Source organism: Acinonyx jubatus, chromosome B1 (genome assembly GCF_027475565.1).
Source record: "Acinonyx jubatus isolate Ajub_Pintada_27869175 chromosome B1, VMU_Ajub_asm_v1.0, whole genome shotgun sequence".
In the NCBI taxonomy this organism is placed as follows: Eukaryota; Metazoa; Chordata; class Mammalia; order Carnivora; family Felidae; genus Acinonyx; species Acinonyx jubatus.
The window spans coordinates 160,505,924-160,522,273 of NC_069382.1; the positions used below are offsets into that span (position 1 = coordinate 160,505,924).

The window sequence follows — 16,350 nt, forward strand, 5'->3', positions numbered from 1 at the left end:
CCTAAAGCGATTTTCTGTCCTCCTTGAAGACGCTCAGTTTCCAAGATTTTAGCTGGCTAATTGGCAACTTGTCAACGTCCGTGTATATTGTCAGTACCGCCCGTCCCCGGGTCCTCTCCAAGACGCCCCTTCCCACCCTGGCCAGGGAGACCCCGGCCCATCAACCAAGAGGACTGCACCAGCTCTCCGTGACGGCAACGTAGGGGGAAGGGAGCGGGGCCCTCCTCTTTTGAAGCGCCCCTCGGGTAGAACCCAGAAGCGGCCCGAGGTGGCGTGAACACCGGTGCCGCGGAAGACGCGCCCCGAAGCCACAGCCCTGGATGCAGGGGCGGCGGACCCCGCCCGCAGCCCCGGGACTCCAAACCTCCCTCCGAGGGGCGGGGCTCGAAGCCGGCGAGCGGCGCTCCCCCCAACCCCCACGCCACGCCAAGGCGCAGGCGCAGGCGCGCGGGGTGCGGCCGCGGCGCTGAGAGCGGCGGCGCCAGGCGCGGGAAGATGGCGGCAGCGGCAGCGGCGGCGGCGGCCGAGCAGGTCTGGGAGCCCCGCCGCGGCCGGGGGCAGGAGAGACAGGGGAGGCCCGGGTCCTGCCGGTGGGGCCCTCCGCGGGGCTGGCTGCCGGGGGAGGCAGCCGGGACGCGAGGGCGCGCCGGGGCCGGGGGCCGGGCTCCAGGGGGGCGGAGCGGGCGGGAGGAGCTGTCCGCAGCCCGGGATGCTGGCGAGGGCCGCCTGGGACCGCGGGCAGGGGCTCCGGGCCGAGGAGGGGAAGCAAGCCGCGGCCCTCGGCCAGGCCCGCTGCCCCCCGGCCGGGCTGAGGAGGGGTCGCCGCCTGAGGGGCGGGGAGGCGGCCGTGGCAGGCGCGAGCCTGCGCCAGGACGTGCCGGAGACGTGCCCGGCCCGGTGGCCAGCGAAGATGCGGGTAAAAATAGCCTCAGCCTGCGAGCGGGGAGGCTTTCCTGACACCCGCCAAGAAACAGTCAGCTGTTGCCTGGGTGCCAGCTTGCGGCCACTTCTTGTGTCTGCCATCCCCGATATGCAGACATCAGGTTTCTCCTCCCGGTTTGGTTTTAGAGATTTAGTCACCAGTTTAAAACTGCCTCCTGTCCAGTTGGTTTAAAATTATTTGCTAATGCTTTATCAAGTATTTCCTGATCTGCATGGTAAACTTGTAACTTAGAGTAGTTTAAAAGGCTGTTATTCCTCCCCAAAGCGAGCTCTACGTATGTATACGCATATATGCATGCATCTGTTACATATACATACCTGTCGTTGCTAGGGTCTTTGTTAAAATAAAAATAGTTTTCATAGTCACTTTCTCCTTAACTGTTATTCCCTTTACAAAACTATGATATGGTAGTTTCCTTTGAAAAAGTCTCATTCTTCAGCATCGTTGGAAGAATAAATTGGAGTCAAGTTGCCAGCATTCTGTTCCCAGAAAAGACCTTCTTAACTAATTGACTGCTTTTAGGGACCTAATAGAGATACATAACCGGAACAGTCATTCCAAGGGGCATAGAAAGCAGAAGACATGAAATCTGCCTTCAAGGAGCTTCAAGTCAGATTAAGTGCAGAAAAATCAGCCACAGGGGCAAGCTACAGATCTAACAGTATAAAACCTAAAGGAATGAGTGAAAGTGAACAGAGATACAGCTTCTGGGAGTTGTTGAGACTAAAATTGTTCCTTGGCTTTCCACATTTCCCTCCTGGTTTATCAGCTCTTGTTTCAGCCTGTTCTTTTTTTTCATCCACATCACTTATGAATGCTCTGGAGTTTCCACCAAGGTTCTATTCTTGCTTTACACAGAAACTGGGCAGAGTGGCCCATTCCTTAGTTTCACTTCAGAGTAAAGCATTTATGTCTCCACCGTGAACTGAATTTTCCACAGGCACCCCAAACTGAAAAATGTACAAAATTGGATCTCATCATATTTACCATTAAAAGGGCTCCAGGGGCGCCTGGGTGGCTCAGTTGGTTAAGCGTCCAACTCTTGGTTTCAGCTCAGGTCATGATCTCACGGTTGATGAGTTTGAGCCCCTGCATCGGGCTCTGTGCTGACAGTGTAGAGCCTGCTTGGGATTTTCTGCTTCGTCTCTGTCCCTTCCCTGCTCATGCTGTCTCTCTCAAAAAAAAGTAAATAATTTTAAAAAAGGGCTACAACCATCCATTCACTTGGTTAACCGAGCTAGAAACTTGAGAGCAGGGCCAGTTTAAGGGAGCTCAGAAAGGACCCACACTTGGTTTAATGCTCTGCTGTCCCTGGATTCCACACATTATGTAGCAGGTCCTACCTGGGAGTCACCTTAGAACCTTCTGTGTCACATACAGCCAATCAATCACCAAGTTCTGTAGTTCGTCGTCTTTTTTTAATGTTTCTTGTTTATTTTGACAGACGAAGATCATGAGTGGGGAAGGGCAGAGAGAGAGAGAGAGAGAGAGAATCTTCCTCTTAATGCCTCTCCCCGTCATCTCTTCATCTAAAGCTCAGTCAAGCTCTCCTTTGCACTGTTAGATAAACCTGCTGTTGATATCTTCATCTCTGAACTCTTCTGTTGCCTTTGATCTCTTTTTGGCACATGAATTTGATTTTGCTGTGATGCAGTTCTGATTGTATCACTAACCTATTTTAAATCTTCAGTGGTTCCCCATAACCTTCAGGATAAAGTCTGTTGTTCTTGACATGGTAACTTACGTCCATTCATTTACTGGCACCTACCCACATCTCGCACCTTATTCTTTGCCCCATTTCTGCACTCCTCCTTTTCACGGTCCACAGAAACTACCAAAATCGGTTCATACTGATGTGACTTGTAGTCACAGTTTTGATGCTGTTCCCTTTGCCTGGAATACCTTTCCCTGCACTTTTGCCTGGCTAACTCCCATTTATCCTCCCAAAATTCAAGTGAGATCTCAGCCTTTCTTAACCTTCACCTGATGCCCCTGCTTGCTAAGTAGAGTTACGTTCCTCTTTTGTACCGTGTCAGTAGTGTATTTGCTACTCCTGCACTTGCCATGTTGAGCTGGCACTGTTAGTGACCTGTCTGTCTACTGTCCTGGCCTGTGAGGAAGTTCACTGAGGGCAGTGCTATGGCTTGCTTGTCTTGGTGATCTGGAGCCTCAGGCATATAGTAACTCTTCAGTGAATTATAAATGCATCAAATTGAATATAATGATGTACATGAATTGGCAGAGAAGAGTAAAGAATGCCTCCCAGGAGGGATCAGTTTTGCCCCTTCTCCTATGTAGACCTGTATTCAAGCCCTGACTTTTAAGTTGCCCCTACTGTGTCTGTGAAAATTAGAAGAAAGCACACCTTCCTTAAGGTGTTCTATACCTTCAGCCCAAATACTTTCAAAATGAACATTCAGCTCTAAGAGGTCTGCAATGTCAGTGTACCCTCCTAGATGTTGCACCTCATGCAGACACACAACTTACACGATACTCAGCAACCTGTCTTGTGAAAAAAAATCTGGTAGTATATTGAGGCGTCTTCTATATAGCCTTCCTTACCGCTTTGTGGAATTAAAAAAAATTTTTACCTGCCGCATTACTCACAATGATTATTCCTGTCCTTTTCCATTTTCCACAAGCCCTTAAGCAGCCTGCTGCCTCGGCCGCCGTGATAAGATTCCAGTAGCCGTCTCCACTCTTCCTTGGCAGATGACCTTGCCTTTTCCATCCCAGAAGAAGATGTTTTCTCTTCTGGGTGTGAACTGTTTCGGCGAAGCCTATCCTTAAAGATTATCTTTTCTCATGTACTCTGTGTCAGCTTCTTTCCTGCCTCCTGAAGGATCTCATTTCCTCCATTATCCTGCCCCACTCTGAGACCTTTGGCCTTTGCCCCGCTTGGCATCTTTCCCTCTGCGGTCAAATAGACGAGTCTTCCCCCAAATTGCACGGAGAGGAGAGGAAGACACAGCAAAACTGAAAACACAGTTTTCTTCTGAGTGTACGTAATTCTCTAGCTACAGTCCTCTCTTTCCTCATTTCTCTTTCTGGACTCAAAAATAGATACTCACATGTGGCATCTTTTCAGGCTGTTCCTGCTTACCCATTTGCTACTTAGAGTTCATCTTTGAAAATCACAGAAGCACTTCTTAACAAAGCAAGTTCAGCAGCAGTGCACACGCTTGGTTCTCTTACCATTCATTGTAGTCTTCATTTCCCACTATAGCTGCACATTTAAATTTTCCCCAGACCATGTCCTTGGCTCTTTGTTCTCTTTCCTTTATACTGTTTTGCACAGTAAGAAGATGCACTCGTAGATTTAATTTACCTCAAGGCTAAGGATCTCAAATCTCCGTCTCTAGCCCTGACTGACCTAATACCCCATCCCTGCCTTTCCCTTGCCTTTGAGTCACGAGGTTATTTCTCATTCAGTTTAAGTGCAGCGTATGTAGAATCTTCTCCCTCCTTCATTCTCCATACTTCACTAGTCACCATTCAGTAAACACGGGATTTTTTGAAGCTGGCTGCAGATTCAGTTAACTCTTCTCTTGAAGTATGTTTTTATTTTTTATTTTATTTTTATTTTTTTGTATCTTTTCAACCTGTCTTTTTCCATCCCACCTTAGTTCAGGCCCTCATTACCTCATTACCTCCAACCTCCGTTATGACAACGTCGCCCAACAACCTACTTAACTGGTATTCCTGTTCCGATCTCTCCTACAAACACCCGCATGTTTAGGATCCTGAAATATATGTCATTTATGTTCATAAACCTCCAGTGACTCCCAGTTAAACAGAGAGGAAGACTGGAATTTGTACCCAGCAGGCCAGGAATTTTCCCAACCAGCCCTACTTTGCACCTGTCTTCTCCCTACATTGCCGGCTCTGACCACCTACTTCCTGTTTCCTTGAAAAAATACTCCAAGCCATCCTGTTTCTCCTCTCATTGGACTCCACAGCATGTGTTGCCCAGACTATTGATTTTGGCACCTGAACACACAGAATAATCTATTGCATCGCTAACTGTTTTAATAACATGTGTAACATCTAGAGGATAAGGATCCTGTCCTATATTATTTTTGTATTCCTACTAGTGTTCAGGCATGAAATGTTTAATAAATGCCTATTCAAAAAAATAAATTGTCTCAGAGCTCTAAAATATATGTAAGTTGGGCAGTATCCATTTCTACCCATTTTGTGTTTCTGATGTATTACCAAAAATGTCATTCAACCATAGTCTAAGTTAGAGGCTCTCCAACTTTCTGGTCTCAGGTTACTTTTATGCCCTTAAAAGTTACTGAGGATCCCAAAGAACTTTTGTTTATGTGGGTTATATCCATTGATATCTATTATATTAGAAATTAAACCTGTGAAAATTTGAAACACAGGAATACACAAGCACACATTCCGTTAGCTGGTAGAGCAGTGATGTCATTACATATTTAGCCTCTGGAAATCACTGAACATTCACGAAAGAAGGAGAGTAAAAAAGGTAAATAACATCTTAGTGTTGTTTTGAAGATAGTTTTTACCCTCCAGTCTCCTGAAAGAGTTCAAAGGGCTCCTCCGGGGCCCGCCTGCCCATACTTTGAAAACTACCAATCTAAGATAATATTATCTTTAGCCAATTGGGGTCATAAACAGCAAAGTGTGTCAGACTTTCCAAATTCTTTTCCTATAAATGAAAAAAATGTATATAATGAAACCATTGTAAGTCATTAACTTAAAAAAAAAAAAAAGAAAGATTACCGACTGTGGAATGTCTGTGTCAACTCTTCCCCCAAATGAGCTAGCTGTGCACTTTAGTGACAATGGGACTATTCAGAGCAGAGAGTGGAGATGTGTTATCAAATAGTCTCACTAACGGTTCTTCTCTATTATCCCTCCAAGCAAAATAATGTCTTGCGTTGGAGCTTGCAACTCAACACCTAAAAGTTTATTTATGGCAAATATATCACTAACCAGTTCAGCTTTCTTTAGGTAGGAATTTGCACTTCATAAATAAATGCGTCGAAAGGAGTGGGTATGGCTGTTCCATTGTGCTGTATTTTGTTTTCAGCAAAGTTCCAATGGTCCCGTAAAGAAGTCCATGCGTGAGAAGGCTGTCGAGAGGAGGAATGTCAATAAGGAGCACAATAGTAATTTTAAAGCCGGATATATTCCAATTGATGAAGATCGCCTCCATAAAACGGGGTTGAGAGGGAGAAAGGGCAATTTAGCCATCTGTGTGATTATCCTCTTGTTTATCCTGGCTGTCATCAATTTAATCGTAAGTATCTGCCACAGAATTTTCTTGTTTTTTTTTTTAATTTTTTTTAATGTTTATTCATTTTTGAGAGACAGAGACAGAGCATGAGCAGGGGAGGGGCAGAGAGAGAGAGGGAGACAGGCTCTGAGCTGTCAGCACAGAGCCCAATGCGGGGCTCGAACTCACTGACCGTGCGATCATGACTTGAACTGAGGTCAGACGCTTAACTGACTGAGCCACCCAGGCGCCCCAGAATTTTCTTGTTTTAATTACCATGGGGAATTTTTCAGTGAAATCATGGACTTTGTATAATTTCTTGTTGAAGCCCTCTTTCTGCTTTTCTATACGTGTTTTATCTCTTAAGGTTTTTTTTTAGATGCACAGTACCCTTTACAGTTTGTACAAAGAGCCCCTGATTTGCTTACTCTCCAAAATATTATATGACAGAATCCTGTCTTCCTAATTTCACAACCAAGAGTGCGTTTTATCAGATGTTCCTTCTTCTGATATATACTTTGAAAGACAACAGGAGATTCCATCTTTTAAATACTTTTAGGAAAGACCCACTAGCCTTTTCTTTTTTTATTTATTATCGAAGTGTAGTTAACATACAGTATTTTATTAGTATCAGATGTACAACATGGGGAGTCGACAGTTCTGTATAGCACTCAGTGCTCACCGTAAGTGTGGTCACCATCTGTCACATTACAACATTATTACAGTGTTATCGACTGTATTCCTTGTGCTGTACTTTTCATCTCTGTGACTTATTTTATAACTGTAAGTTTGCACCTCTTATTGAGTTGTCGTAAATGTTACCTAGTATGCTCATATTGCCATGTATTAATTTTATGTAGAAGAAAATGTTCATGGAGTATTTTAAATGGCTTAAATTTTGCAAGGGTAAAGTCAACTCAGCAGAAGAGACCTTTGCACCGTGACTTTACTGCCTTCGTCTGTCCTAAAAAATAATAATCCTTTCTGTTTTCATTCAGCTTTTCCTACATGAAGTATTACCTCCTCAACTAGGTTTTAAAATTGTAAACCCTTGTTTGACAGCAAAGGGTTATATTTTATAGTCTTAAGTCTCTGTTGTCAAAGAATGAAAGGATGTGGCAGGCCAGTTTAAACGAAGGTGCTGAGGACCTACTATGTTGCCTTTTCCTAAGATACTTGCTTTTTTAAAGAAGACTTAATCCAAGGTTGTAACCCTCTGAGGGTTAAACTTGAAACCCTCTGGCATGTGTGTAGATGACATTTTCAGAGGGTAGTTTTTGGTATAACTAAGACTGGTCGTGAGCATGGGCTGCAGCAGTTCTAAAGTCACTCCATTTACTTTATTTTTGACTTCCAGTACTTTCAAGCCAGCCCGTTATATTTTACGTACATCCAAAACATTTGTGTCGAATTCTTCCCTTACATTGAAAAGAGCTGGTATTATAAATACTGGGAGCACATATTCTGAAATTATCTTATTTTAGAAATTTATTTTATTGGAAACTCCTGGTTAAGATGGCAGAATGAAGACTTTTTTTTATTCCCATCCCGTTTAAAAAGCTCATCCTAAGATGACAATGTCAACAAACAGAAATATCTGGAAAGAGAGCGAGAGGTAACTGAAATCCTAAACCATAATATATGAAGACCAAAAAGCAGGATGAGAAATGGCAAATAACTTATCAGAGAAGAGAAACTGCTTGTGTGTGTTGAAGAGGGGGCTGCAGGGTGTGTTCATGAAAGTGCCTTGCAGAATCATCGGGATTGCCTCAGGAACTGGAAATACAAGTATTTTGAAAAGCAGGAGTGAGGCAGGAACTGAAAACAGCTTGTTTGAAAAACCTATAGGAGGAGCCATGAGATCCCTAGCCTTCCTCACCCTCCCAGCCAGCAGTGAGGCCACTATGCCTCCTAACCCCCACAGTGTGTTACAGAAGGGAGGGGATTCTTCCTGCCTTAGGATACTGTTGTGCAGAAGAGGGTAGGGATGATTTTCCATTCCGGAAGCAGGGAAGTGTGAATCCTGGAAGCACTGAGACTCTTTCCAGCTCCATCCATCTCCTGTCTCTGTCCTCTGTCTCCAGCTCCCCAGCACCAGGCACATGTACCCCAGGCAAAACATGAAATAGCCTTCTGTGGAGGAAAGACCTGTAGATACTGACGCTTGGCAGGTCGCAGTGAAAAAGCCACCTAATCTCGTATTCTGAAGCCTGTCTACCACAAGCCCACCCCACACAGAGAACTTTCTATGCGCTTTTTTAAGCCTCAGTGTTAAATATGAACACTGAGCCACCAGGGATCAATAGATTTTTTGGAAAGCTCCCAGAACTGAGAAAATGATGGAGACCAAAAACACCCAAGCCGTAGGGAAATAGAATTCAGGGAGAGAAAATGTGATGAATGGCAGAAAACAAAAAATTAAAATCAGTATCTTCAGAGAAATAAGAGTATATTACATCCATGGAACAAGAATAGCATGCCATTAAAAAGGAGTGATTAAAGAATAAGGAAGAACTTGTAGAAATACACAGGGATGGATGGATGGGTGGGTGGATGGAGAGAGAAAGAGATTGGAAGATAAAAGGAACCCTTCCAGAAAATTCAACAAAATTAAAGAATCAATCGAGGAAGTGTAGCATTCTGTTAATAGGAGTTTCAGAAAGAGAGAAGAAAGAACACTGGGGAGAAAGTTACCAAACAAGTCAAGAAAATTTCCTAGAACAGATCGAAAACTACCATTCTGGGTCCAGTGTCATGCATAAAAAAGACGCACACCAAGGCCATTACTGTAAAATTTAAGAAAACAGGGATAAAGAGAAGATCCTAAAATATTCCACAGGAAAAATAAAAACAGGTTATGCATGAAGAATACAAAATCACAGGCATCGGACCCCTCAAATGCAGCCCTGGAAACCAGAAAGCAGGGGCCTTCAAAATTTAGAGAGAAAATAACACCAAACCTAGGAATGTATATATCAAGCTAGACTAGCCACCAAATGTGAGGGCTTACAGAGACATTTTTTAACCATGCACACTCTGAAAATTTACTTCACATAGATTCTTTCTAAGGAGGCTACTGGAGGAGGTGCTCACCAAAAGAAGTCATTAACTCCCAGAAAGCTGAAGAAAAGGACACAGCAAACTGGGTATCTAGCACTGGAGAAAGACAAGGAAGTTCCAGCATGAAAATGAAGGAAAAAATTCATGGTTACAGTTGTGTAACAGACCCAGGGCTAATAGACTGGACCAAGAATATAAGAGTTACGGCAAGATTTCCTGAGACAGAAAACTAGAGCCAGTAGAATAAGCTATCTGAAAGGTTTGGGCTTTCAGAACATTTTACTGAGTGACATTTTACAGAAACATCAGAGGTTTTGAAAAGATTCAGTCAGGCTTCCAAAGAAACTCACCAACCTTGGTCTGATGCTAAAGAAAGGGAAATATGAAACTCCAGGAGACACAGTATAAGAAACGAACTGCTCTCTTAGTTACAGTATTTGGTTTGAGATTGAAAAATACTTACATGTTTGTAATACTGAAAATTCTGAACATGGATCTAGCCAAGACTTGAGATTGGGGGAGAAGAAATGAGATAAATTCTCATCTGGTAAAGTAGGAAATGAATAGATAAAACCTAAAAATGATGAGTGAAGAAATAATATACTCATATTACTTAAAAATACGGAATAAATTCTAGATGAAATACCTAAAATTGCTGAAAGTGGTTGTCCCTGGACGAGATGTGGAGGGAGCAGAAGAAATAAGAAACTGTTCTTTTAGCATATGTTTTTTTGACTCTTGGCTATTTGCCTTGATAAAAATGAAGTTGGTTTCATTGATACGTGGAAAACCAATTGATGTGTTCATCACTGATGAGACATTTTGGCAATGATCTTTTCTGTTTTTTTTCCAGTTATGTTAAATGTACGTGACCTATCAACAGGGGGTTTGTTTCCTTTTTTAGATAACACTTGTTATCTGGGCTGTGATCCGCATCGGACCAAATGGCTGTGACAGCATGGAGTTCCACGAAAGTGGCCTGCTTCGGTTTAAGCAAGTATCTGACATGGGAGTCATACATCCTCTTTATAAGAGCACAGTAGGAGGAAGGCGGAATGAAAACTTGGTCATCACGGGCAACAACCAGCCTGTAAGTTACCACATCGGTTGAGGGACATTAGAGAAAAATTCTTAGTAAAAACCCAGTGTTGATTTTTGGAAATGGATATTTTCCTTGAGAGACTGTCCATAAGCATATTTAATAATATTGTTGGTCTTATAATCTATTAATGTAACATGCTTTCTTAATATCTGAATGTGGTATCCTTTTTTGTGGTAGATTAATTACTATGAGAATACAGAATGTACTCTCTCTCCTCCACATGAGGTAACCAGCACACGAAGCACCTTCCCAGGTTGGAATACCCTCTACTTTCTGGAGGCTGGAAGAGAATATGCCAGTCTAGTCTGTGGCAGCCCATGCCAAGTGGCTGCTATAACATAGGTTTTTGATGGAATAGAACCTCAAGGAGGTATTCTTACGACCCCCCGCCCATCTTAGGCCTAGGTCTGTATGCCCTGTGACCCATGGATTTGTGCAGAGCAGCGTAAGCAAACAAGCACATAAACCCTCATTCTAAAGACCTCTTTTCCCAAGTGGATAGAGAGGGGACAGACAGATGCAGTTAAAATTACTTGAAGTTAGGCTGTTATTATAAAGTGTTTTTGGTAATGTTCTTGATGAGTTTTGGATGCAGTCTCCTTTGAAAACATATTTATGATAAAGTGTTTTTCTGAAGATTGTTTTTCAGCAAGGGACAACAAAGCTCAGTGTAGAAAAGAACAAAACTTCTATTACAAGTGACATTGGTATGCAGTTTTTTGACCCGAGGACTCAGAATATCTTATTCAGCACAGACTATGAAACTCATGAGTTTCATTTGCCAAGTGGAGTGAAAAGTTTGAATGTTCAAAAAGCATCTACTGAAAGGGTATGATTTATTTTGTTTGCTTTCTTATTGGAAGAGAATTACTGTCTGAATTTACAAAGCGGGAGGGGAGTTTTGCTGTTTTATAGTGATGTGAAAGGATAAATTCTGGAACAATGGGAAGGGTTGATTTGTTCTAGATTTGTCACCTGATCATTATCAAGTCACGTCTCTCTATCTCAACACCTATAAAACGTGACCAAAAATACTTGCCTTTCATATTCCATGGTTGAAACTCCTGTTCCTCTGTCTCTGATAATAATTCTCACTTTAATTTAGAAACACTTTTTATTGCTTTCTTTTTTTAATTTTCAGATTACCAGCAATGCTACTAGTGATTTAAACATAAAAGTTGACGGGCGTGCTATTGTGCGTGGAAATGAAGGTGTATTCATTATGGGCAAAACCATTGAATTTCACATGGGTGGTAATATGGAGTTAAAGGCAGTGAGTATTAAGAGTTTTAGAGAATTATTAGATTCTTGGGTACATAAATCCATATGTGGAACAGTATACCATTATTAAAAACAGTAATGTAGTTGTATATTTTTTGATATGGAAAGATGTTCAAAATGGACTTTGAAGTGAAAGAAAGTTACAATTTGTGAAATATCTCATTTTTATTTTGCAAAACATATATACGTTTATAAAAACCTGGAAAACTATGCCAGAATGTCAACAGTGGCTGGCTATGGGTAGCAGGCTAACAGCTAATTTTAATTTTATTTGTCTTTCTGCCTGCCTGCTGCTTTCTAAAAAAAAAATTTTTTTACATAATGATTCCTCTATTATTTTAAAAGGCAAAAGTAATCTTTTAAAATTCTGAAAGAATTCTCCAAGTGGGAATTCTCGAAGTATCCATTCTCTGAAGTTGTTGGGGTTTTACTTTTTAGTTAAAGGTTGTTCATATCCTTTCATGAGTTTTATATCTAGTGATGTGAAAATCAATTAGCAAGTGTACAAAATGTATTTCATTCACCCATCTATTAACTAGAAAGGAAAAAGATTTTGCCTTTATTATAGCTGTTGAAAAGTGAAATTTTGTACTTCACAGATTATATCTGAACTTCAGTAAGTAACATATCTCATATAAGGGAGCCAGAAGTCCAAAAATGGCTTACCTGCTGGGGCGCCTGGGTGGCTCGATCGGTTAAGCGGCCGACTTCGGCTCAGGTCGTGATCTCGCAGTCTGTGAGTTCGAGCCCCACGTCGGGCTTTGTGCTGACAGCTCAGAGCCTGGATCCTGTTTCGGATTCTGTGTCTCCCTCTCTCTGACCCTCCCCCATTCATGCTCTGTCTCTCTCTGTCTCAAAAATAAATAAACGTTAAAAAAAAAATGGCTTACCTGCTTATAGTTCTGATCAAAGCATATTTCTTCAAAATGTCTTTGGCCACCTGCTATATGCAACTTAACTGAAACTAATTAAATTTATTTTACCAAGCATAAAATATGGCAAAAGTGAGCTTGAACCCCAGGACTTATAAAATAATTCTTTCCTTTTATTTAAGTTTAATTTCATAGTTCTAGAAAAAATAAGCTTTGAAAAATTAAGTTCTTCCATTTTCATAAATAGCTTTTCTCCCTTAAAGCACATATTCCAATTTCTAAAAAAAAAACAAAAAACAAAAAACAAAAGAAGAACATAAAATGTGTTTCTTGCTAGAAACTCAATAGCAATACTGATACTGAGTATTTTTTGCACATATTGTAGTAAGAAGCTATTCCTCTAAGAGAGTAATGGTGAAGAATGGTCACGGGGGCTATGAAACTCAAAGAAGCAAGAAGTGTGAGAGATATGTATATAACCATTAGCAAGCTACCTAACTCCTTGTTTCCTATCTGAAAATTCTAACTGTTGTTAGTATGAGAAATATTAAAATACTTTGAAATGCACATAAACACATACCAGTTTCTCCACAGTTAGAAAAAAAAATCCAGTATTGAAAAGATAATTAGCTTTAAAATTCAGTTAACATCAGTGGTTAGTTTTTAAGTGTATGGCTAATTATAAAAAAGAAAAAAATTTATCAAAAAAAAAATATTATCAAACTGCTTTTAAAGAAGTAACTGCTTTAGCAGTTAGAAGAAAGGAAAATTAAATGACCACAAGATGGCAACATTGGAACAAAATTTCAAAATTCATCACATACAGATTGTATTTATATCCTGTGCATAACTATCACTAGTCCATAGCCGCTTCCGTGACTTCATAACCAACTTTGTCTTATTGCTTTAAATACCTTCTGTAACCTGATAACTCTCACATTTGGAACTCCTGCTCTAATCTCTCCTCTGAACTAAGACTCGCACACCCACCAGCTGCCTTCTTACCTCTCCACTCCAGGACATAATACACATCTCAGATTCAACAAGTCTAAAATCTTCGTATCCTCCCTCCTTCCCCAAACATGCCTTTCTTTTTTCAGTGTCCCCCTCTTGTGAAATGGCACCCATCAGCAAAGCCTCCTGGCTCTGCCTTCGAAAGATAGAGTCTGGCCGCTTCTCACTGCCTCCACCACCACCAGCAACAACACCCCTCATGGTATAAACCCACCGCTTCCTGCTGCACTGTTGGCTGCTTCCACTTTCGCCCCTGTAGTCCGTTCCCTGTATGGCAGCCAGAATGACCCTTTCTCAGAGATCACGTCACTTCTGTATTCAGATCCCTCCAAACAGCTTCCCATAGAATTCAGGATAAAACCCAAAAGTCCATTCCCTTTCCTAACATGTCTGGCCCCTAGTTATTTCTTTGACTCATCTCCTACCAGTCGACTCCCGCCTGCTCTCTGCTTTAGCCCCACTGGCTTCCACCTGGTCTAGAACACCAAGCACATCTTCACACCGGGGCCTTTGCATGGATTGTTTCCTCTGCCTGCAGTGCCCTTCCCCAGTTTCCCACATGGCTTTCTCCTTCATATCACCCAGTTTGCACTGCACTGTGACCTTATCAGAGAGGACTTTCCTGACCATCCTGTGTAAACACAGCTCCTGACTGGTCACTCTCTCTCTGCTTACCTTGAGTTACTTTTCTCCACTGATGTTTTATTTGTTTTACCTGTTCATGTATTTGTCTGCCCCTCCCCCATTAAAATGTCAACTGTGTGAGAACTTGGGCTCACCTGTCTCTTGACTGCTGTATACAGCACCTAGAATGGTGTCAAACACATGGTAGACATTTAATAATTATGTGCTGGATGAATGAAAAGAAGAAAAGGAAAGAAAGGAGGGAGAGGCTTAAGAGTTCCCAAAAAGAAAAGACCTAAATGTTCCTGAAACAGCCTGGAGAACCTCCAGGCAGTTTTCTTTGAATGCCTGGTCTTCAGAATTATTTGGTTTGAAACTTCATTTGTGGCATTGCGTAAACATTAGAAATCAAAATTAATTTTCTGTAAGAGAAAAACAAGCCTTTTTCTTCTCATCAGAAACTTACCAATCATTAGTAACTTTGTAAAAACTCTCAGGAAGTAACAAATGAAAATGATCTGAGACTTTATCAGTATCAGTCCCATATACTTAGGAATTTTGATGTAATTATAAGAGTGTTATAACCGTATTGATGTACATTGTGAACTATTACTAAGAGGTCACTAGTTGAATCTTGACATTGGTTTTGTTTTCTTTGTTGTTGATTTGGTCATGACTTTACTGTTTCTTACTACATATTTTTCTTGTTAATATTCTAAGTTTTGTTTATTAACTTTGTTCTGTCACCACTTGTGGAGGTAAACAAATTGTATTACTATTCTTCTCCTAGGAGAACAGCATCATCCTAAATGGAACCGTGATGGTTAGCACAACTCGCCTACCTAGTTCCTCCAGTGGGGACCAGTTTGGTACCGGTGACTGGGTACGCTACAAGCTCTGTATGTGTGCAGATGGAACTCTCTTCAAAGTACAAGTAACAGGCCAGAACATGGGCTGCCAGATCTCAGACAATCCCTGTGGAAACACTCATTAGAAGAACCCGCGAGGCCACCAATATGTTCATATCTTGACCTTTTTTTAAGAGTGTGCATGCAAATCATGTTTTTAGAGAGTTTGCGATAACTCTTACTTTATCCGCACAGCACTATTGTGTCTATTATATGACCTCCATATTGAAAAGATTCTCAGAGAGCCTAAATTTTAGCACATTTCATTAAGTTGCACTGATCTTCAGATGGCAATTCTCTAAAATAATTACCAGAAGTGAATAGAAGCAAAATTAATCTGTAAAGAAGTGTTTTTAAAACTCCACTCTTCCTGGTCTAAAGAATAACTCTTTAGGCCACTCACTATAAGAAAGCTTTTGGTAACTAACGGGGATACATCCACTTAAGATGGTTGAAAGGGCCACCATTAATAAATGTCACATGCTCTGTCTTTTGGCTTCCAAGAGAAAAGACAGATTTTTGATGCATTAATTTTCAGCTATATTCTCAATGCAAGTGAAGTCATTAAAGAATTTCACATATGTGAGCTGGCATGAAACTATGGTTCCTTAGTTTTGCACCAGGATGAAAATACTCTGTAATAGAATGTTTACTTGTTAAATACTGATAAGTCGTGTTCACAGTGTGGTAGAAATTGAAGCACCGTCTCAGCTTTAACTAGCAAACGATGATAGCGGTCATCTGCTGTGCATCTTACACACCCGAGGCACTGTCCCAGGCATCTTGTGTGTGCAATCTCTAATTCTCACCACGGCTCTGCATGTAGGTGTTACTATTCCAGTTTTACCCATTAGGAAACTGAGGATCAGAACAGTTAAGAAGCTTGCCTGATGTCACATGGAAAAGAGCAGGGTTGAGATTGGAATTCACATGGGATTCCAATGAAAATGTACCTGCTTCCAACTCCCATGTTCTGTTCACTATCTGCACTGAAGTCTTAATTATTTAAAACTCCAGAAAAATGAATGAAGAGTAACTCAAACTTACCTAAGTAGATAAGAATCTAACAAAACAGTTATGCTTACTCAGGTTTAAAAATAAATAAAATGGCCAACAGCTATCAGGTTTTAAACTAGCTTAAGCCAATTCCAAAATTATAATTTAGAGAAGTCAAATTAGTGTAGGGGTGGGTTACCCCACTTTCCTAACTGATGGGCCTTGGCACTTTGGAGAACCTGAATTGGGTAAAAGGATTGCTAACTTATACCCTCAGCCCTCAGGGGAGCGCAGTGAGAAGGGAG

At 41.5% G+C, this 16,350-nt stretch overlaps 1 protein-coding gene across 1 annotated transcript; it reads left to right on the top strand.

Moving 5' to 3' along the window:
• The first annotated feature begins 385 nt into the window (after nucleotides 1-385).
• Nucleotides 386-16,156, top strand: SGCB (sarcoglycan beta). Its single transcript, XM_027056626.2, has 6 exons — nucleotides 386-531; nucleotides 6,003-6,212; nucleotides 10,153-10,338; nucleotides 10,988-11,179; nucleotides 11,492-11,623; nucleotides 14,932-16,156. Exons 1-6 carry the CDS (start codon nucleotides 496-498, stop codon nucleotides 15,133-15,135), a joined length of 960 nt encoding a protein of 319 aa, XP_026912427.1. The 5' UTR covers nucleotides 386-495; the 3' UTR covers nucleotides 15,136-16,156.
• The last annotated feature ends 194 nt before the right edge of the window (nucleotides 16,157-16,350 follow it).

Excerpts from the sequence above, each read along its gene's own strand:
- SGCB (XM_027056626.2), top strand. The coding sequence starts at position 496 with ATGGCGGCAGCGGCAGCGGCGGCGGCGGCCGAGCAG. Across the intron at positions 10,339-10,987 it reads TCACGGGCAACAACCAGCCT|ATTGTTTTTCAGCAAGGGAC; the intron begins GTAAGTTACCAC and ends GTTTTTCTGAAG. Across the intron at positions 11,624-14,931 it reads GTAATATGGAGTTAAAGGCA|GAGAACAGCATCATCCTAAA; the intron begins GTGAGTATTAAG and ends TTCTTCTCCTAG.